Source organism: Oryza sativa, chromosome 7 (assembly GCF_034140825.1).
Source record: "Oryza sativa Japonica Group chromosome 7, ASM3414082v1".
NCBI classification, from domain to species: domain Eukaryota; kingdom Viridiplantae; phylum Streptophyta; class Magnoliopsida; order Poales; family Poaceae; genus Oryza; species Oryza sativa.
In genome coordinates this window covers 25510786-25531357 of record NC_089041.1, presented here as the reverse complement: position 1 = coordinate 25531357, position 20572 = coordinate 25510786, and the positions used below count along the sequence as shown (strand labels likewise).

Genomic DNA, 20572 nt, shown 5'->3' with positions numbered 1-20572 from the left:
TTTATTGTTATTAGATGATAAGATATAAATAGTATTTTATGTATGACTAATTTTTTCAAAAAGAAATATATATAATTTTTTTAAATAAGATGGACGGTCAAACATTAGACACGAAAACTCACAACTGGATTTAAAATGGGACGTAGCAACAAGGCAGAGGCTGTACTGGCCGAGAGTAGCCATTGTTTAGTTCATAGTGGGTGAGTAAATAAAAAAATGTAAGTCGCAACTGCAAGTTTTAAGATCATTAAGTCATAAATTAATATACATTGTTTTCCCTCATTAAGACTGAGACAGGAAAAAATCGATATATAACCACATGTTGGCCAATTTGGATGGACTCTGATTGGCCGTACTAGCGAACTCACTAGTTCCTTTGTGGGGAAATACGTTATTTGTCAATATCTTTTTTTCCACGTCTTGCGAATTGCGATGTAGGTTCATGCATGGCACTACCCAAATGAAAGGAGTAGCTGACCAGGATGAAATACACTCCCAATGGCCAATGGGCGTTCGAGTCAATTGACCACTCGATTCTATCGATTTGTTTTGTCCGAGTAACAGGAACAGAACAGCTTGATCTATCTTATCGCCCCCATCATCCCATAAATGGCTTGATTCCTCAAAACCAAATAACCCACAAATGTCTCTAAACCAGCACCAGAACGTTTGGACTTTGGAGAGGTCCAAACCTGAAACCTGATGGCTTTTTCATGGGTAAATTGTACAACCAACGACCGACCTGATCACCTGACCAAGTGACCATCCTTGATCAAGCTGTACAGTATGGAGATGCACGGGCTTTTTTTTCTTCTTCGCAAACTCTATCTATGTACACTCGAATACTCTCCTCTCTCCCCAAATTACAAACACAAAACCAGACGGCTACGAGTCGGACCCTGAACACAGCTCGGCGCAGCACTCGTAGCAGCCGAGGCAGGCGAACGCCGCGCAGACCTGCGTCATCACGATGGCGCACTGGTCGTTCATCTTGTTGCAGGCCTTGATGCAGCACATGCAGCAGAGGCAGTCGGCGAGGCGGCTGCAGCAGCCGGCGGCCTTGTTGAGGATCTCGAACGTCTCCAGCGGCTTCACGTCGCCGAAACCCGTGACGAGGTTCTCCCTGGTGGCGGCCCGGTCGCCGAACCCGAGCTTGAGGCATTGGAGCGGGATCCGTCGAGGTTCGTCGGGGCCCTTGTGACCTTTCAGTTTCTGCTTGACCTGTTCGAGTAAACAGGCAAGTTAGTTGGGAGTTCTGAGCTAGCGTGGTTGTCACAAGATCCATTTCTCGTAAACCAGTTTATAAGCAGGGACCATTGGTATTATTATAAAAACAGTGGGACTTACCTTTTGTGCTGCATCTACCTTCTCCAATGTTTGAAGTAGGACCATGCTCGTGTACTCTGAAGGAATGCTATTTTGAATGCTTAGTTTCACCACCTTCAAAAATCAAACGAAATGGAGTTACTGAAACCCATATACTGCTAACTGAATGGAACTCAAACTACTAAAGAAAGTAACATATTTCAGGGGCAACTGCAATTCACAAGAGAATGTGACCTATAAAGATTTCAAACTAGTTCAGGGAATAAATGAAATGGAAAGCGAACATCAAAATAATATTCAGCACCAACAACCACACTAGGGCTGAGTTTAGTTCCAAACTTTTTCTTCAAACTTCCAACTTTTCCATCACATGAAAACATTCCTACACACACAAACTTCCAACTTTTCCATCACATCAAAACATTCCTACACACACAAACTTCTAACTTTTCCATCACATCATTCCAATTTCAACCAAACTTATAATTTTGGCGTGAACTAAACACACCCTAAGGCTGTGTTCGGATATGGGGAGTTGGGAACTAAACTCCCCGCACGGAAAACGGATCGGTCCATTAGCGCGTGATTAAGTATTTACTTTTTTTTTTTCAAAAATGGATCAATATGCTTTTTTAAAGCAACTTTTGTACAGAAACTTTTTGCAAAAAAACACATCGTTTAGTAGTTTGAAAAACATGCGCGCAGAAAAAGAGAGGGGTGAGCTGGGAACTCTGTGTTCGGCACACCAAGTTCCCATCTCCTCTCCATCGTGTTTCGTGCGCACGTTTTTCAAACCGCTAAACGGTGTGTGTTTTGCAAAAAGTTTCTATACGAAAGTTGCTTAAAAAAATCATATTGACCCATTTTTGAAAAAAAAAGCTAATACTTAATTAATCACGTGCTAATGGATCGCTCCGTTTTACGTGCGTAGGAGATTGGTTCCCATAAAGCCCAAGCGAACTCAAGCATTTTTCAATGTATTGCCCATTAAATGCTTAAATGCTTCAGACAAGCAATGTGAGAACTTTCAAACATTACCGATTATCTTCACTATATCTCATGACTCCAAAATTCAGTGGAGGTATAAAGCGAAGAACATGTATAATGCAACCCTTAGCCAAAAGCCTGAAACATAAACTCACCTTTCTCTCCAGTTGCTTGTCAGAAGAAAGCCATGCCTTCGCTGTGAGAAGGCCAATCTGCTGTGCCGCCAAAACCTAGAAATCATAAATAAAAAAAATGCATATATTATTAGTATACTCGAGAAATCTATGGCCCCAAGTATGATATTGTGCAAGTTTCTCAATGGAAAGAAGAGAAACCAAATGTACACAATAGTGAGCATCTTACTTTGTCAAGGGGTATATCCTTTATATGCTGCACCTTAAGTTCAATCGAGATCTCTCTCATGTCAGCCAAGTAACCTTTAGCTGTAACCATATCTGGGAACTTGCCTTGGTATTTCCCAGATATACATAAAGGACTTTTTGCTGAAATGTCTGGAATGTATTCAGAATCGATCTGAATTGGAGGAAAGGAACAGTCAGAAGACAATAAAACTACTGTTTTTTTCTAGCTACTACTAGTTACACCTGCAAAAAGCATACCCACAAACCACCCTTCCATACAGCAAATAATTATTTCTATATACAGGACAGGCTCTTTGCTAGGAAGAGCAGTATAAGATGGTATGGCAGCAATGAACACAGCACACATACACTACCAGAGAAAATGAGTTGGGAAATCACAAATCAAATACTGAAAAAGAGTCAATTTCATTATGAAACATGATCGCAATGCAGCCAGAACCACCTTGATGGCATTACTCGTCTTACATATCCATCTCTACATAACCAAATTTACAATATTGAGTAGTTAGTGATGAATTAACTCACTTCAAATTCATCAAGATGTGCTGTAGCATCAATGGAGATGTTTGCAACTATTGTACTCGATGCTTTCCTGAACCACCTAAGTACCTGACTCTCAATTGATCCTGCAAAAACAATTCACCAAAAAAAAAAGGTTTATGAAGATGTTACATGGACTTCATAAAAGTCATATTTGTCCAATTAATGCATATAATAGAACAGTATTGCTTAGATATGAACTTCAGGAATAAATCCAGATCAATAACAATAATGTATTGGTAGAATGCCCATGAAACTTGAGCAGAGGTTGCAAGATGGAGTGTCAACTTAAACAGCATGCAGGGATCATAAAGAAACAGTGTTACGTGGAAAATTGCAAACCAAGAGTACAACTAGCTCTTAGATTGCAGAGCAAGAGGATCCCTTCATAGAAAACATTATTGCCACCTCTAACAATATGAACTGATTGCAGTTTGGTTTTTCTATTATAATTTGGTTGAGATAACAGTATATATCGTGTGTCTCAGGAAAAGCTAAGAAATCCATGGAGAAAGGGTAGACTGTGTAGATCATTGTTCTAACCTTCAAGTTTAAAGACCAACATAAAGGTAAGAGCATACTGTTTGCTATGATGAGAACAAAAGGGTTTAGGGGCTTGGTACCTGTCTCAAATGCAGCATCATAATGCCCCCTGCCTATTGATGCCAGCATGCGCAAGAAATAGTGGTTGCAATACAAACCTGTTATTCCAGTGATAAAATGAAAAGAGCAAAAAGAATATATCAGGTAAACTGTAAGCAATCAGTAACGAAGTAGTACAAAACTAAAACAGCAGAGTAATTAAAATATGGTTCGTCTCATCACAAGCTGGCAGCATATATCACCACACTGACTGGTCTGTTGACTTATGGTGTAAGCATTTTTCTCTTACACAAGAAAGGATATTTGGAGATAGAGAAATACATGAGCGTTGGTGCAAAAAGTAGGGAGGAGAATTTTCATGTGATCCAGGAGATAAGTCAAGAGTTTTGAATAATGAGATAATTGTATATTTGACGCTCTCCTTAACATTACCTAGTCCAAAAGTAGAAATCCGAGGAGATTTAGATCCTCTGCTGATGAGCTCCGTTTTCACAGTTTGGCATATATTATGTTCATCATCAACTGATCCATCAGTCATAAGAAAGATTTGTGGAAGCACATCATGAGCACTTGACAATGATGCCATTGCCTTTCATGAAAAAAAAAAGTGAGAGTATTAACAGTAATAGAATAAAAAATAATACTACATATGCATCTATTCACAATCGAGATTTAATATTCAATAATACCTCATTCAAAGGATGCATAATATCTGTACCACCACCAGCAACAAAGTTTAAGTTTATCCAGTCAAGTGCACTTGCTATTGATTTCTCATTTACTTTCTCCAAACACGATGAGAATGAGTGCAGCTCATCATTAAATGTTATAATGTTGAAGTAATCTCCTTCTGTGAGTTCTGACAGAGCAGTAGACATCGCATTCTTCACATTCTCAAGCGGATGTCCTTGCATGCTTCCACTTGTATCAATGACAAACACAACTGCTTTTCTGAAGACCTATTGAATTGCTCAGGTGAGATATAGGAACAAGGAGAGAGATTTTGTGAAACACAGAAGAAGGAAAAAGGGAATGTACTTCTGTGTCAATAAACCAAAAGTGCTATGAACAAGGCCACCTCAGTAACATCCTTATTTACTATAACTTTAATGATTTACAATCGCAAAATATCCTGATAGTATTTGCTAAAAGAAGTCCAGATTGTAGTTTGCACATAGCTAGTGGAATTTCACTAGAAAAAGATCACCAAATGGCAGTTTAGAATGGTGGGTTTGTTGATTGGTTCTATAAAAAAGTAGTTCTACATTAGCTTCATCAGAAAGGTTTCTGCTAGAGGCCCTCTTCTAAATATAAAAGTTTTGTCAACTGCAGATATCTCACTCAAGGAAGATATGCTTAAATAAATAAAAATAAAAACTATGGGACGAAACCCCGCAAAAGTAAGAGCAACTAACCTTTCTGTTGCCACCTCCAGGTAAAAGAAATATGCAGAACCTATCTCTATCATCATAATCACGCAATGTCGATGGTTGAACAAGCACACCACCAGATAAGTCACCAGAATAAACCTATAGGAATGAACATAAATCAGACAAATCTGAACATATATTTAGCTATTGCAGTTTTGAAACAGTAAACAGTTCTCGAGCCAGATTTCAGTTACATCTGCAACTAACATATGCTCACAAAAAAAGAAAAATTTGAGAAGTCTTGGAAAGTCAGATTATCACAGGAACTAGTGAGCTCATAACTACTTAAAGAAGTGACTACCGATTACAGCTAATAAAGAGATCACAAAAGGGAAACTCACACTGTATGAAAAATTGAAATCTTTGCTTGACCAATTCTCAACAGTTGCTTCATGCCGGAAAGACAACTTCTCACCCTGCCTACCTTTTTCCTGAAATAGTAAGGGAAACTCTTTTGAAGATTAAATGTTGTAAAAGCACTGATGCCAATTGCCCGGAAATCAAAAGAGTTCTAGCAAAAAAAAATGATTACCTTCAATGGGTGGCTTGTTCCCTGCAGTAAAACCTCTTTACTGAAACCACTATTCACAGTCAACTGAATTTTCTCCCTTTTCATGAATACTTTTGGCAATGGGTTAACATAATATGGAAAACGGAACGGTATGTCCACTGAGAATCGTCCATTGTCATAGTGTAGCTTCTGAGACCATCTGATTGTGGCAGAAATATCCGCCCCACCCTCAATCTTTATCGGCAAGATGGCAATGAATCTTCAAAGTAAGACTCCAATTCCAAAAGTTCAAAGAAGAGAACAAAAGACAGTTCTGCATTTAGCATGTACCTGTGATATTGTCAAATAAAATAATTGGGGTTTCAAGAGTCCGCCACTATCAGCTTTTGGAGCATTCTCTGTAGTGTGATCTTCTACTTCAATTACTTGAGTATTATATGATCTTCTTCCAACGGTAACCTCGGCTCCTAGAATTGAACCCTATTAGCCAAACCGTTCATAGGTTGAGAACAAGACAAACATGGAAATTAATGCAACTCATATAACATAATTAAACATAATATACTAGTAGATGCCTAATGTTCATTTAATGGTGATGTTTCCTACGGATGGAAAGTAGAATCAGATGTTTCAAAATATCAAATATTAGTGTATGTGAGTTATTTATTACAAATTTCCAAGTTGTTGTTAATCAACTTCGCTAGGCAAGATAACAACCACCCAACACCAATGAATAATATGCTATAGTCATCCAAGACAAATAACTTCACCACCGAATTATCTCCATTCTGCAAGCCATTATATTCTACAACCAGACATAAAAGGAGCAATGGAGCATCATGTGTACTTCTAGATGCTGAAGTAAAGAACAAGCTATACAATATGTTTCCAAATGACACGAAGCAACATATTTCAGTACACATCAACATATTTCTTCTTCCTAGCTGCCTCATTTTTGATACACAAGCCAGGTTACCACTCTGCTAAACCAGCACATTCCTTCTTGTGTTTGATTTCCATAGGACAAAGCAAGGAATTACTTTCACTTGCTTATGCCACTTTTTACTGAAAATTGCTCTTGTAATATAACCAAAGGCATCCATTTAGTCAGCTGGAATTCATAAACTAGTTATAAAGAAAGTACAGAATTTAGTGCAGAGCACGCCATGATTTGCGGTCAACCACCTCAAGACAACTCAATCAAACGAACCATATGAACAAAAAAAAAAAAGAGAACATATTCCACTTGGACAAACACTGGGTTAAGCAAACACCTGAATAATGTTGCCACCAACCATTCCAACAGCACAGTCAACAATAAGGTACAAAACCAACAAAGCATCCATGTGAAGAAAACAATAGAACTAACGGCTCAATGGAGAATCAAAACTGCAAATCGAGAGGCACATATACATGCCGCAAAAACAAATCCAACAAATTCATGGTTCCCAACTATGTAATAACACTAGCCAAACAGCCGGAATCATACATAGCACAGCACCAATCATTTCGAACCTCACCAAACCAAATCTACGAGGCAGGAGAAGGGAACAACACAGCTACACTAGGGGGTAAAACAAAAAAAATCGCCAAAATGTGATCCGATCGAGATTTACCTGGTCGCCCATGGGCACGACGATGCGGACGTCGCAGTCGCGGCTGCGGGTGATGCAGTGCAGCCACCACCGCGCGCGGACGGTGACAGCGGCCTCGCCGAGCGCGCAGTCGACGGACAGGTCGACCTCCTTCATCTGGAGCGGGATCAGCGCGGGGGGGTCGAGGCGGCCGTACACGTATGGCTGGTAGCTGGGCACGTCGGGGGTGTCGACCGCCCCCGGGTCGGTCACCACCGCGTACGCCATCGGCGCCGACGGCAGCAGCAGCGCCGCCACGGAGGCATCACCCCCACCCCCACCCCCAACCCCAACGCCGCGGTCCATCCCCGCCAGTGGCCTCGGCGGCGGCAGCCCCCCCGGCAGCACCAGCCTCTTCGACAGCTTCAGCCCGTCCTCCACCGCCCTAGCGAACCCCTCCATGACCCAGACGCGGGATGCGGCGGCGGCGGCGTCTGCCTCAGGTAGGGTTCCGGCTGCGCCGACGAGAGGAGGAGATTGGTGTGGTCGATTGATCTGGGGGGGAGGCGATCGGCGCGGCGGCGTGGGCAAGGGAGCGAGACGAGTTTATTTGTGGAGATGAAAATGATGAGATGAGATGGGATGGGAGGCGGTGAGATTAACGGGATGGGGGGGAGGTTTGATTCGATGGATCGTTGTCACGGAAGATTTGATTAATGTTTTTAACTGATTACACGGAAGATTATGGTGGAGTTGGTTTGGTATCTTCGTTTGGTTATGGGTGTTTCCTTTCCATTGTTTATGCTGTCGCTTTGTCCGTTGAAAAATTGAAAACTGTAAATTTATTAGAAAAGGGGGAAAAAACACGGGACATTAACATGAGTTCGGAGTGAATTAGCGCTTCCGGGGCAATTAAAAAACTTGCCTAATCCAGTTATAGTATCAGCCATGTTACATTACTCGGAAAGAAAGAAACATGTTACATCATGTATTGCCTTCTGATACGTTCACACAAACTGAACTTTGCTTTAGCACCGCCTTAGCGTCAGACTAACCATTAGCTTTATTGTTTAACCACAACCTGCTAAAGAGAGTAATAAAGAGACCTTTGCTTTTTACTAAATGATCTGCATATAGTTTTTTTATAGTTTTTTTTATTTCTAAATGATCTACGTATTTATATTCATTCATTAGGTCTATTCGTTATTTGTGTATAGGAGTAAATGGACATGGATACACGCATCCATACACACAAGTATTTATAGCTCACATGTAATATCTTGATTTGCTATTGGCTAGAAAATAGTGGGGATGGTGTATGTATCGAGTTTGTTATATATTATGAGAGAGTTATTAGTTTTCGTTGGTTTTAGTGTACCTATGAAATATTTAGATCAATTTAAAATGGAGGGAGGATCATCTTTGGAGAAGTTGAGGTTAGACGTGGCTCAATCACGACAGCCGGCCGTAATAATCTCATCGAAGACAACTCGCCGACGAGGGAAACGACGTTAACCATAACGTTGACGACGTTGATACCGTGAAAATGAAAATAATATTTTAAAGATCTATTTATAAAAAAAAATTTGAAAAAAACTACAATGTGAAAAATACTCCGCGGGCGGTGAGCGGAGTCTCGGACGACATCGCGGCGCTTCCAAAGAAAAGGAGCAACGTATACACGCGGTCAAAACACAGCTGCGGAAAAAGGCCCTGGGCCCCACTTTGTGGGCCCCGCTCCCCCGGGCCGGCCACGCGCGTCAAGCACGCGCCACGTGGCCTCCAAAGGGACGACGACGCGCGGGAGATCCGATCGTGACGGCTCGTTTCGGCTTCGACGGTCGGGATCTCCGTCTCGCCGTCGGCAACGCGGCGTAACGGCTAGTTTTGTGTCGTTTTCTGGGGGGACCGCTCCAGGAGCCGTGCGTGTGGTGTGAACTCCGCAAGTCCGTTATACAGGAGTACGTACGTCGCGCCATCACCAGCTGTGACCGCCTGGCGCCCGGTGAACGGTTTTGAAACACGTTCTCGCTTGTTTTTTTTAATGGTGCGAAGTTCTATTGAGCAGGAAAAAATTACTCCCTCCGTTTCAAAATATTTGGCACCGTTGACCTTTTAGTACGTGTTTGACCATTCGTCTTATTAAAAAAAACAATTATTTATTCATATCATTTGATTTAAAGCCTCATCGTTTGGCATATTTTCTGAATATGTCAAATGACATATTTTGCAAACGAAAATCAATTTGTGAATAAAACTTTTATATATGTGTTCTTAGCGATCTAAAAGCAAAGGCTGAAAAATAAACTTCGATGAAAAAACCCCAAAATTAGCTTCAAATTTAACGTTGAAAATTCAAATTTTGGCTCATAAGCATATGAATATGCCAAACGATGAGGCCCTCATTGTTAAATATACTTTCATGTACACATATAGTTTTACATATTTCACAAAATTTTTTAATAAGACGAACGGTTAAACATGTGCTAAAAAGTTAACGGTGTCAAACATTTTGAAACGGAGGGAGTACAAGATTACAACCCTGAATACCACCACCCACACACCGATAGCGCCAACACACAATCCGGAAGAAGGCTAGCACCGAACCGGCCGCCGCTAAGCGTGACCGACCGCCGTTAGACCAACAAATGAACACATACAAGATCGCCCCCTAGGGATGCCAAAACAACGTCTTCAAGAAGAGAAGTGACAGAAAAACCGTTGCTGCCGTCCGTCGGGGCTCAGAGGAGCCAAGACATGGCTTTCACCCGGCAACCACTCTTGAGGGGTGAGACAGCATGACAACGCCCTCAGGAGGGGGAATGAACCGTCGTTGTCGGTCCGGCTAAGGCCGGGCTAGGTTTTCACCCGCCGCTCACCATCTGCGAATCCACGGCTGACGCACCGATGCTCCACCACCACTCAAGCTCTGCCGACATGTGAGACCCCTGCACCGGCGTCCCCAGCCGGCCAGCTTTCGTGTGCCGAAGACCGCGCCACACCCGCCGGCAGCTCCTCCTCACACCGAGGTCGCCTCCTCCACCACCGGCCGAGCCTCTCGCGCCAAGTCGGCCTCCTCCACCGGACACGCCTCTCGCGCCAATCCGGCCTCCCTCCATCGGCTGCGCCTCTCACGCCAAGCCGACCTCGGTCTCCGCCGCCCGCGCCTCTCGCGCTGAGTCGGCCTCCGCTGCCATCAGCTGCGCCTCTCTGCGCCAAGCTGGCCTCCGACTCCTCCTCCAAACGATGCCACGCTGGCCAGATGCAGCCGTCTGCCACACCCTCGACTAGCCGTCCGAAGCCGCCATGCCTCCGGTGACCGTGGTCACCGCCACCGCAGCCGCTGCTGCCGAATGCCCAGCCACCTCGCCGTCGCCATCCTCACCTCCTCCACTGCAGCCACGTCCACGGTCGCCACGGCCAATGCCACAAGCCGTCCGCCATCGCAGCCTGCAGCCACCAGCACCCGATGTCGCCGGTCGCGACTCCACACCGTCGCCGGCCTCCATGACGCCCTCCCGCTGCCGCACGACGCTGGCCTCCACGACAACCACACGCCGCCGGCCTCCACGACGCCTGCACAGCAGGCCTCGCCACCCACGAGGCCGCACGACCGCCTCCACGACGCCTCAACCACCACGGCCGTTGCCTCGCCAGCCAACCGTCGCAGTCGATGCCGCCACAGCCGTCGCCACCGTCACTGCTGCCGTCGGCAGCCGCCGCCGCCGCCAGCTAGATCTGGCTAGAGACGTCATTGCCTCCTCCCGCATCGCCGACGTCACCACCGGCTCTCGCGGCACCTCCACCACCACACCCGTCGTCCGGCCACGCCTCCGTGCTCGGCTACCGGAGCTAGCTCCAGCAGCGTCTCCCGCCAGGTCGTCACCGCCCAAACCCACCGCCAAAACTCGCCGCCGAGCTACCAGGACGCCGCCGTCCGTCGTTGGGGGACCGGATCCGGGCACCACAGCACCGGATCTGGACGCCGCCAGTCGGCGTCGACGCCATGCCCTGAGCTCCTACCGTGCCGACGTCCCGACCGTCTTGACCGTGAACGCGGGAGAGAGAGCCCCTCCGCCGCCGTCCTTGCAGCCGGCGGCCGCGAGGCTGGGGAACGTTCTCGCTTGTTAAAGCAGATTTAATAATATCGTCAACTTGCTGACTATAAGACAACCACATCATCTATAGCCTGTTAGTATAGGCTGCTCATATAGCAATGGTCTTTATTACTATCATATCATTTGTAGTAACAGATAATATATTTTTAAGCATGAACCAATCTCCATCAGGCTTATTTCTTTTTCTTTATTGTACTGCGTGTTGCAGCCGGTGATAATTCTTTCGTCGACTCGTGTTCTCGCTCTACCATTCCCTCCTCCAGCATATCAGTGAGACTGACGTGATCACGCTATCGCCGATCTTGGTTGGCCTATTAGACATGCTCTTACGCTCTCCGGTTTATGTTGTGACACGATGGGGGATAAACGCGTGACGAGACAACTATGAGGCTGTTCATATGGATGTCATTTTAAACTATACAATTTTTTAATAAAGTTATCTAGTTATGTACACATTTAGTTTAGTTTTGCCAAATTTTGGTCTACATATAAACATTTCTGTCAAAATTTTGATAGCATTGTTAAGGTAAAGGTTTATTTTATCTAAAATCTCAACAACACCTACGTTTTTGGTTGCCACGTGTTCACAACTCCCAATCAGCAATGAGCCAAGTCGTGACGAAAAACTCGATAGCGATCGAATCCATCCCATCCACCTGTCAACGCATCCGATCCACGTGGTTCTTAGACTAGTCCAGGTCGTTCTCGACGGTTTGGATCATGCACCGGCCACCGGAAAAGCGACTCCCCTCGTCTCAACTCTCAAGTCTCAACCGTGCATGAGGCGATGTGGGGACCACCGGACCAGCACCAGCACCAGCAGCAACGGTCACGGGCTCACGACACGCGAGGTCGTCATCGCGTAGATTTGGGCCGGAATACCTGCGGATTCTGGGCCCACTCCTGCCTCTGTGGTGCGTTGCTCACGCCGCCACGCGGGCCTCTTTTGGGCCGCAAGAAAGAGAGGCGAGATGGGCTCCTTTGCTCTTCCTTGCAGCGGAAGAAGCCGCGGGCCGTTTCCTCCTCCCCGAGACCAAGACACACCACCACGCCACCATTCCCACGCCTCACGCGGCGGAGAGAGAGAGAGAGGGTGAATTTGCTAGCGAGATGCCGGAAGCCGAGGCCGCGGCGGTGGTCACCGGAGGCGGCAGCCGCGCCGCCGGCCCCGCCGACTACGAGCGCTTCATCACCCTCTTCTCCCCGGAGGGCCGCCTCTGCCAACTCGGTGAGTGCCCGCCGCCGCGACATGCCCCCTCCACGCCGACCAAATTCGCTGCTGGTGTCTGCGCTTTGGCTAACGATCTGCTGCTTCAATTCCGCCGCCCGCCTCCCCGTGCGGCCGTGCTGTGTGCTCTCGCAGACTACGCGTTCAACGCCGTGAAGCTGGCCGGGATCACCTCCGTCGGCGTGCGCGGCGACGACTCCGTCTACGTCCTCACCCATCGGAAGGAGGTGAGCACGTCGCGAGAGCGGAATCCCCTTGTCCCCTCATTTGTGATTCATTCTGCGGCCGTTTGATTTGCTTCGTTCCCCTGATCAGGACAAGTTGCACGACCCGACGACCATCACGAACCTGTTCGCGATCACCGACCGGATTGGGCTGCTCGCCACCGGGATGCCAGGTGAGCCACAACTTTGCTCTCTCAGATTCTCAGTTCTAAGTGCTGCGTGGAACATGCGGTGCGCGCGTTTGGATCCCGCTGGCACAATATCATTTACGAGTTACGAATTGCGAATTGGAGGATCACTCGACTTTATCCTGCCGTAGAACGTCTCAGCGAAACCGGTTCCAATAATTAATCTCTGCAACTCTTGGTGTTCATGAGAGCATTGCGATGTGATAAGGATGTTTTACATACCGATGATGCGCTTGTTCGACTGGATGCTAATTTTGCTGACTCCCTATATTGAATCAGTTTTAGTATAGGAGTAGTATGCACTTCCAGGATACGTCATACATGCTGATTAGATGAAATGTTCAGTGAATGAGTGAACCACTGTGGTGTGATTGGATCCTACATCCTAGTAGTATGCACTAGATAGAATGGAATCTTGGCCTTGGTTGCACAATATACTGACTTATTTGGCAGTCGATCGCCCCTTTACTACCATACTCTCATCTATTTTGTGTTTCTGAGGTTGTAAATGGCTAATGTGACAATGTGAGCCAGTACTGTAACTACTGTACTGAGCTATTGTCTTGTTTGATTTAACCTATGTGAGACAGTAATGTAACTAGGCAACTTTTGCTTGCTAAGTAATCAATCGTTCTATTTGACTACTTTCTTGTATGATATAATGTACTGTTTTGTTACTAATGCCTGATAACTTGTTATATCATTCTGTTGGTGGACAGTTCCTTCAGTTTAGAGGGAGTTAGGGACTTCTCAATTCCATAGCATGTGATTTGTCACTGAGCTCTAAATATCTTAATATAGTTCTGTTTAGAATTTTATGGAACAGCTAGAATGGCTCACATCATCATAAGAAACACTCTAGAGGCCAATGGCAGGACATACCATCGCAGTATCATTTTACTTGTCTGCTTGTTCTGATCTTTTGAGTTTTGACGGGCTATATCTTTATTCCAGGTGATGGAAGGGCAATAGCTCAGGAGGCAAGGAACGCAGCTGCCGAGTTTCGCTTCAAGTGGGGATATAAAATGTCTCCTTGTATGTTAGCTCAATGGTAAGCTTTGGTCTAAATGAAATAGATGGCTCATTGTACAATACCTATGTCTTACAAACATCTAAAATGATTTGATCATCACGCTATTTTATATAATGGTTATATAATTATCTCTAGGCCGCTCTCTGCTTGTAGGGATTGATCATTTGCCACTCCCATTAGAATGTCAAAGGATCAATTTCGCCCATTCACATTAAGACTTAGTATTGGATATATGAGAAAATATGGTGAGAGTTCATATGAGATCAACGGGCTGGGAACTTTTCTGAATTCTGATAAGCATATGCTCGTGCTTTACTATCAAACCTACCCTTATTTTGTTAAGCTACGTGGATACATTACTCTGTTCAATCTTCAATAGCCTAACGTTGTTTACTAATTTCACTGAACTGTTCTGCATTTTACTAGTGGTGTATCATTGCTTGTTTGTAGGATTGCAGACAGAGCACAGATCCGCACCCAGCATGCTCAGATAAGACCTTATGGAGTTGGTTAGTGCTATCCAATTTGTGTTTTGTGAGTGGTGAAACCTGCCATCATCGTCTACCATCAAAGGATTACAATGATTACTTTGATCCTACACATTTTCCTCTGCAGTTTCTATGATCTTTGGAATTGATGAAGAGAAAGGAACCCCCGAGCTCTTCACATGTGATCCAGCTGGACAATTCTTTGCACACAAGGTATTCTAGGAATTTTTTGCAGTTCATTAAATAGCTCTTTTCATCATAACACAAGTTAGTCGTGTTTTTTTGTGAATGACTACAACAAATGCAAATAGCATGCTGTATTTTTTTTCAGTTATCATGTGCAACTAGAAACTGATTAGGTCACAGAGCCACTGAACAATCTAGATGGAGAAACCACCCCATAAGCTCAAGCATTTTCTGTATCTGAGAAACATGAATCTCCTATGTCATTGCAGGCCACAAGTGCTGGTCCGAAAGAGAAGGAAGTTATGAACTTTCTTGAGGAAAGAATGAAGAGCAAACCTTCTCTATCATCTGGCACAACAAAAGGGGTGTGTGTTACTATTCTTAGCAAACCATGAAATTGAACTTATCCAATGCTGACTAGAAATGTATAAAATGGCATTCAGATTAGTGAGTAAACTAGGTAAGCATTGATCTGTAATGGAAAAAATGTTATTGAATTTTTTAGTTACAGTAACATGTTCATATGAAATGTGATGGTTCAACACCAAGCCACACATTGCAGACAGTACAAGATATCCAAATCTCATACATGCTTAAATACTAGTAACTAGTATTTAACACAACAAAAGTTCCCTTTTCTCTGAAGCTGAATTTGAGAACATCATTATTAAGGGCACCACTCTGTTAGTTCTCTTTGGATGCTTACCACATGAAGTTTTAGCTGTTTCTTTAACAACAGAGTGCGTTTTGGGATGTCTATCTGTGCAGCATCTTCGACAGACTACTGTCAATAATGCATGCCTGCAAGTTCTTTTTTCCCTCATGCTGTTGCGTATTTATTTGTACATTAGCACTTTTGTAGTCACAAGCCCTATCCAATACGGTGATCCAATATTTTGATCCCCTTTGTGATTAATTTTTACTGACTTTGTTTCCAGTTGGCAATACGGTGATCCAATATTTTGATCCCCTTTGTGATTAATTTTTACTGATTTTGTTTCCAGTTGGCAAAATCTGCGTTGAAACATGTCCTGGAGGGGGATTTCTATGCCCGAGAATTTGAGGTAGTGCTCATTCTTAGCCCTATTGTAGATATGTTCTGTTTGCACTCACTATTGTTAAATAAAAGAGTGATTTTACGGTTCTTGAGGAGATACCGAAAGATACCATATTTTCTAGTGTAAAATTTAGTACATCCCAGTGTAAGGTAAAAAAAATGTACTAAAAATTTTGGAATTCTTAAAGAATGTAAAACTTCTCTAAATAAAACGTTAAGAAATATTTGCACTGCCATTATACTGAACGACGCAAGTCAAACTTTCTTGTCAGCTTGGATTTATCAAGAAAGGGGATCCAACTGTAACTCTGCACCCAGTGAAATTCAAGCGCACGCGGAGGTGAAGGACGAGAGCAGAACAAAGTGCTCGATATAGGACGATCACCAGTCTTTCAAATCTTTTACAGCATGGAAGTTATGCAAAACCATTACCGCTAACTGATTACTGTACGCTATAGCTATATGTATGACTGCGCTCAAGCTGTGTCAAGTGTCAATTATGAGTTGCCCCCGGATTTACGATACCAACTGATGATCACACATCAACACTTCAAACTGTAACTGTCTACGAAGGAACTGCATCCTCCTGCTCCCGTGTAACCTTAGCCAGGGATAATTTTCCTATGAAGTTGGTCGCAAGGCTGCCGAGGAAGAGATCTCCGTTGAACTCTGTCACCGAAGTGACCATGTTGATCACATTCCCTTCAGAGTCACCAAGAACCCTCACGATCTCGCCGTTCAACGACACCTGAGCCACCACTGCTCCCTTGAGCGTCGCCTTGGTCCTCTCGACGAGCGCCGGGAACGACGCGATGACCCTCCTCGTCAAGCTCCAGCGAGAGATCAGGTCCAGCCATGGAGACCTCACCTGCAGTTTGAGCACAGAAAATTGTAAGTTTGAGCACTGAAAATGTTGTGTAGATGCTTATGGCAGCAGAAAGGTTAGAGAGCAGAGACCTGGAGAAGGGCAATCCAGAAGTGACCATCTGAACCCAGCCGAATGTTGTCTGGATTCCCCGGCAGGTTGTCCACGAAGATCTCTGCCTCCCCAGCCTTCTCCCCTTTCAGCCACACTCTCAAGCATCTGAACCTGCACTTGACAATATCACTTCATGGTCACTTGACGATAGAGTGAACAGACTCTTTTTTTTATGAGCAATTTTACCGTTCTTAAGGAGATACATGAGATACTATTTTTTTTCTATTTTAATTTGATATCTCTTTATATCTAGATACTATAAGATACCAAATTTTATACTAATTTTTTTTACCTCATGGTACATCCTTATGAACCGTAAAATTACTCGTTTTTTATTATTATTTTAGATAAGGGTATTTTCTATCCAGATTCTACATCCAATCAGATATATGCAGCCATTTAAATTAGGAACTTAGCCCCACAAACAATCCAATCTGAAATTCGTTCCTAAGAAGATTTGCACTCGTAACCTTAAAATGTTACTCAGGTCACTGCACGTGTCATTTCACAGATGAGAAGTTGAGCTTGTTACTACCTCATCGTCTCGCAGACGACGACGAAGGCCTCGTCGGGCGGCAGGGCGACGCCGTTGGCGAAGCCGAGGCCGTCGAGCACGACGGAGGCCTCGCCGGTGCGGGGGTCGTACTTGAGCAGGCGGCCGGTGAAGCGGTACTCGAAGAAGTCGAGGAACCAGTTGTCGAAGCTGAACCTGGTGCTGGCGTCGCTGAAGTACACCGTGCCATCGGAGGCCTCGATCGCCGCGTCCGCGAACCTGAAGACGACGAACGGAGAAGAACAGTAGAGAATTCGCAGTCGCAGTTACAGATTTGCACTGTGCAAATTGCATAGTAGTTTGCAGTGAAACAAGTAATTTGCAGGAAGATAACCTGATCGTGGAGCCTTCGACAGTCGAAGCAAGAAGCGTCACGCGTCCATTCTCATCCACTTTCAACAATCCCTGCAGATTTTAATTAGTACTCCCTCCGTCCCTAAATGTTGACGCCGTTGACATTTTTTAAACATATTTAACCGTTTATCTTATTAAAAAAATTAAGTAATTATTAATTCTTTTTCTATCATTTAATTTATTATTAAATATATTTTTATGTATACATATAGTTTTATATATTTTATAAAAGTTTTTGAATAAAACGAATGGTCAAACATGTTTAAAAATACTTTCTTATTTAGGGAACGAGGGAGTATTTTACACCAACAGTAAACAACTTTTGCACTGTCTCTCATTCGGTTATCTTCATCTGAAGCAGTGAAGCGTATCATCGTAGAAATGTTTCTTGTTTTGATTTACCTTGTCGGCGTCGCAGACGAGCATGGCGCCGTCGGCGGACGGGGCGACGCCGAGGAGCCCCGTGCCGCCGACGAGCCCCCACCGCTCCCACGACCCGTTCGCCTGCATCCTCCGCACCCACCCGTCCCTCGTCGCCGTGAACACCTCGCCGCCGGCGTCGTCCACGTACACGTCCTCCGGCGCGCTCAGCATCCCTTCCCCAAGCTTCTCCAGATTCTGCCACATCGCAAACCATGAATCCACCAACGGCCGACATGAGCGCGGCATGGCGCGGCGAGCTAGAACGCAACGTACCGTACCTGGAGGAGGTTGTTGGGAGGGAAGCGAGCGGCGGCGGGTGGGCGTGCGGGCGGCGGGGCGAGCGGCTGGATGGGGCAGTGGAGCGCGACGTGCACGGCGAGCGACACGAAGACGGCGGCGAGGAGGCCCAGCTGCTGCGCCATGCCGCCGATCGACCCACCAATGTGTAGCCGACGACGAGCTCGATCGATCGATCACGCTATCGGCGTCGACTCGACTCGCCCTGTAGATAAGCTGGAGGTGTCAGGCATGGCATACACGTGACGAGTGGGCACACACCTGTTATCGTTAGCCCAAGCCACGTCTGTTTTGGACTTGCCCATTATTGCACCACATAAAAGGTTCTGGTCCAAACAAATAACCGAAATTTACTTTTCTGAATACGTAAAAAATTGGAATCCATAGATACCGTGGTTTAAACCTGTAATGCTCCCCTCGTTCCATTTGGACCATTTAGAAGCCTCAGGTCACTCATGGATTCTGTAAAAGGCAAAACGCTTGTGGACTAGAGTTACCAATCCACTTGTTGACTAGCCAGTTAAATGACATAGCTTTATATTCCATTCGTTTCAAAATATAAGGTTTCTTTGATTCAAATTCATAACACAATATAAACATTACTCCCTCCATCCCATAATATAAGAGATTTTAGAGGGATGTGATATTTTTCAAGCACTTCGAGTCTGAATAGGCCTGTCCAGATTCGTAGTACTAGAAAAATATCGTATCCCTCTAAAATCCCTTATATTATGAGGCGGAAGGAGTACTACACTAATAACTCATATGGTTCCCATCATCATGAATTCCAAAGCCCAGTCGGATACTTGGAAAGGTAATCTAAACAATTCAAAATTCAAAAATTGACAATTGAAGTGATTAAACTACTGCTAAACAACTAGAAACAATCCTTATATTTTAGAATGGCTAGAGGAAGTAATTAGTACCACCTTTGTTCCTTTTTACTTGTCGTTTTGGACAACACAGTTTTCAATGCACAAAACTGATCACTACTTTTTCTAATTATATGTTTAAAAAAGTATTAAAATTCATATATAAAAGTGTTTTCATGACTATTCTACTACTAATAGTCTTTTATTGTGTTAAATCCTATTATTTTTTGCATTCATTAATCATCTAAAGATTTTGATAATACATGACGACATATATTTGACAACAGAGAGGTAATACAAATCAGTTAAACAAAAAAAAAAGTTTAAAAGTATTAAAGTAATAATGTCTAACTCTGGGGTAAAAACGGATTGGATTCAGATAGATAGTGGTCATACCATATCCTAAAACATATTTTTAAGAGTAAATTTTAGAAAACTGCAACTTTAGTGACAAAATTATCAGTTTGCTGCAACATTAGCGACATGTTTCAGTTTGCTCCAACAATAGCGTGGGAAATTATCACAAAACTGTAACTTTTACATTATATACTGCTACAGTATATATGTGCTGCTACAGTATACCTATATACTGTAGCAGCATATAACGTAAAAGTTACAGTTTTATGATAATTTCCTACGCTAATGTTGCAGCAAACTGAAACATGTCGCTAATGTTGCAGCAAACTGATAGTTTTATGAAATTTACTCTATTTTTAAAGCGGATTCAGAGCAGGTGTGGATGGTGTGCAGATGCGGACATGGAGTGGATTATTTCGGATGTTGAAAATGGTGTAGAGTCGGTGTGGACCTGGTTCGGAATCGGAGTAAATTTGACAGATGTTTTGTGTATATGTAATCAACACAACATCAACTTAGGCATTTAACAAAGCAACGGACAACAATAGAGTAATCAATGGACAATCCATCGTGATAACTATATATTTAAGTGCTAAACAATATGAATACATGACGGCCATAACATAAAAACGTAGCTAAGACTGATTTAGTCATAATAGTATTAGTGTTGAAAGAGGGCAATCCCAAACGAAAAAAAGTTATTTCTCAATCCCAAGAATCAAGCTTTCATCATTTTCCGCTATCGTCAAGACAAACCTTAAAACATTCCACCTCAACTATTTCATCCATAGAAGCGTATCTGACAACTATGTCATCATCGTTTTTTTCTTCCAAAAGCTAGAAAGGGCCTACCTAGTGCTT

General features: G+C 43.9%; 3 protein-coding genes across 3 annotated transcripts; 1 reads left to right on the top strand and 2 right to left on the bottom strand.

Annotated features, from left to right (window-relative positions):
• Positions 1-683: 683 nt before the first annotated feature.
• LOC4343892 (uncharacterized) lies at positions 684-7983 on the bottom strand. Its single transcript, XM_015792563.3, has 13 exons — positions 7397-7983; positions 6111-6260; positions 5802-6014; positions 5611-5700; positions 5255-5368; positions 4529-4798; positions 4272-4428; positions 3860-3937; positions 3222-3322; positions 2677-2847; positions 2469-2543; positions 1348-1440; positions 684-1221 (listed from the first exon to the last, which is right to left on the bottom strand). The coding sequence occupies exons 1-13, from the start codon at positions 7814-7816 to the stop codon at positions 886-888; spliced, it is 2268 nt and encodes a 755-aa protein (XP_015648049.1). The 5' UTR covers positions 7817-7983; the 3' UTR covers positions 684-885.
• A 4537-nt stretch (positions 7984-12520) lies between these two features.
• On the top strand, positions 12521-16404 carry LOC4343891 (proteasome subunit alpha type-6). The gene is made up of 9 exons (XM_015789068.3): positions 12521-12700; positions 12836-12927; positions 13016-13097; positions 14067-14163; positions 14596-14654; positions 14761-14846; positions 15089-15184; positions 15824-15883; positions 16149-16404. Exons 1-9 carry the CDS (start codon positions 12583-12585, stop codon positions 16218-16220), a joined length of 762 nt encoding a protein of 253 aa, XP_015644554.1. The 5' UTR covers positions 12521-12582; the 3' UTR covers positions 16221-16404.
• Positions 16227-18665, bottom strand: LOC4343890 (protein STRICTOSIDINE SYNTHASE-LIKE 4). The gene is made up of 6 exons (XM_015789067.3): positions 18464-18665; positions 18165-18380; positions 17743-17813; positions 17391-17627; positions 16834-16966; positions 16227-16744 (listed from the first exon to the last, which is right to left on the bottom strand). The coding sequence occupies exons 1-6, from the start codon at positions 18605-18607 to the stop codon at positions 16442-16444; spliced, it is 1104 nt and encodes a 367-aa protein (XP_015644553.1). The 5' UTR covers positions 18608-18665; the 3' UTR covers positions 16227-16441.
• Between the last annotated feature and the right edge of the window lie 1907 nt (positions 18666-20572).

Coding starts and splice junctions, on each gene's coding strand:
- LOC4343892 (XM_015792563.3), bottom strand. CDS start 7,816: ATGGAGGGGTTCGCTAGGGCGGTGGAGGACGGGCTGAAGCTGTCGAAG. Junction 5,701..5,801: donor GAACAAGCCACCCATTGAAG/GTAATCATTTTT, acceptor TTACTATTTCAG/GAAAAAGGTAGGCAGGGTGA. Junction 2,848..3,221: donor CACATCTTGATGAATTTGAA/GTGAGTTAATTC, acceptor CCTCCAATTCAG/ATCGATTCTGAATACATTCC.
- LOC4343891 (XM_015789068.3), top strand. CDS start 12,583: ATGCCGGAAGCCGAGGCCGCGGCGGTGGTCACCGGAGGCGGCAGCCGC. Junction 13,098..14,066: donor GCTCGCCACCGGGATGCCAG/GTGAGCCACAAC, acceptor TCTTTATTCCAG/GTGATGGAAGGGCAATAGCT. Junction 15,884..16,148: donor TCTATGCCCGAGAATTTGAG/GTAGTGCTCATT, acceptor CTTTCTTGTCAG/CTTGGATTTATCAAGAAAGG.
- LOC4343890 (XM_015789067.3), bottom strand. CDS start 18,607: ATGGCGCAGCAGCTGGGCCTCCTCGCCGCCGTCTTCGTGTCGCTCGCC. Junction 17,814..18,164: donor TCGTCTGCGACGCCGACAAG/GTAAATCAAAAC, acceptor TAAAATCTGCAG/GGATTGTTGAAAGTGGATGA. Junction 16,967..17,390: donor GTCGTCTGCGAGACGATGAG/GTAGTAACAAGC, acceptor TGTCAAGTGCAG/GTTCAGATGCTTGAGAGTGT.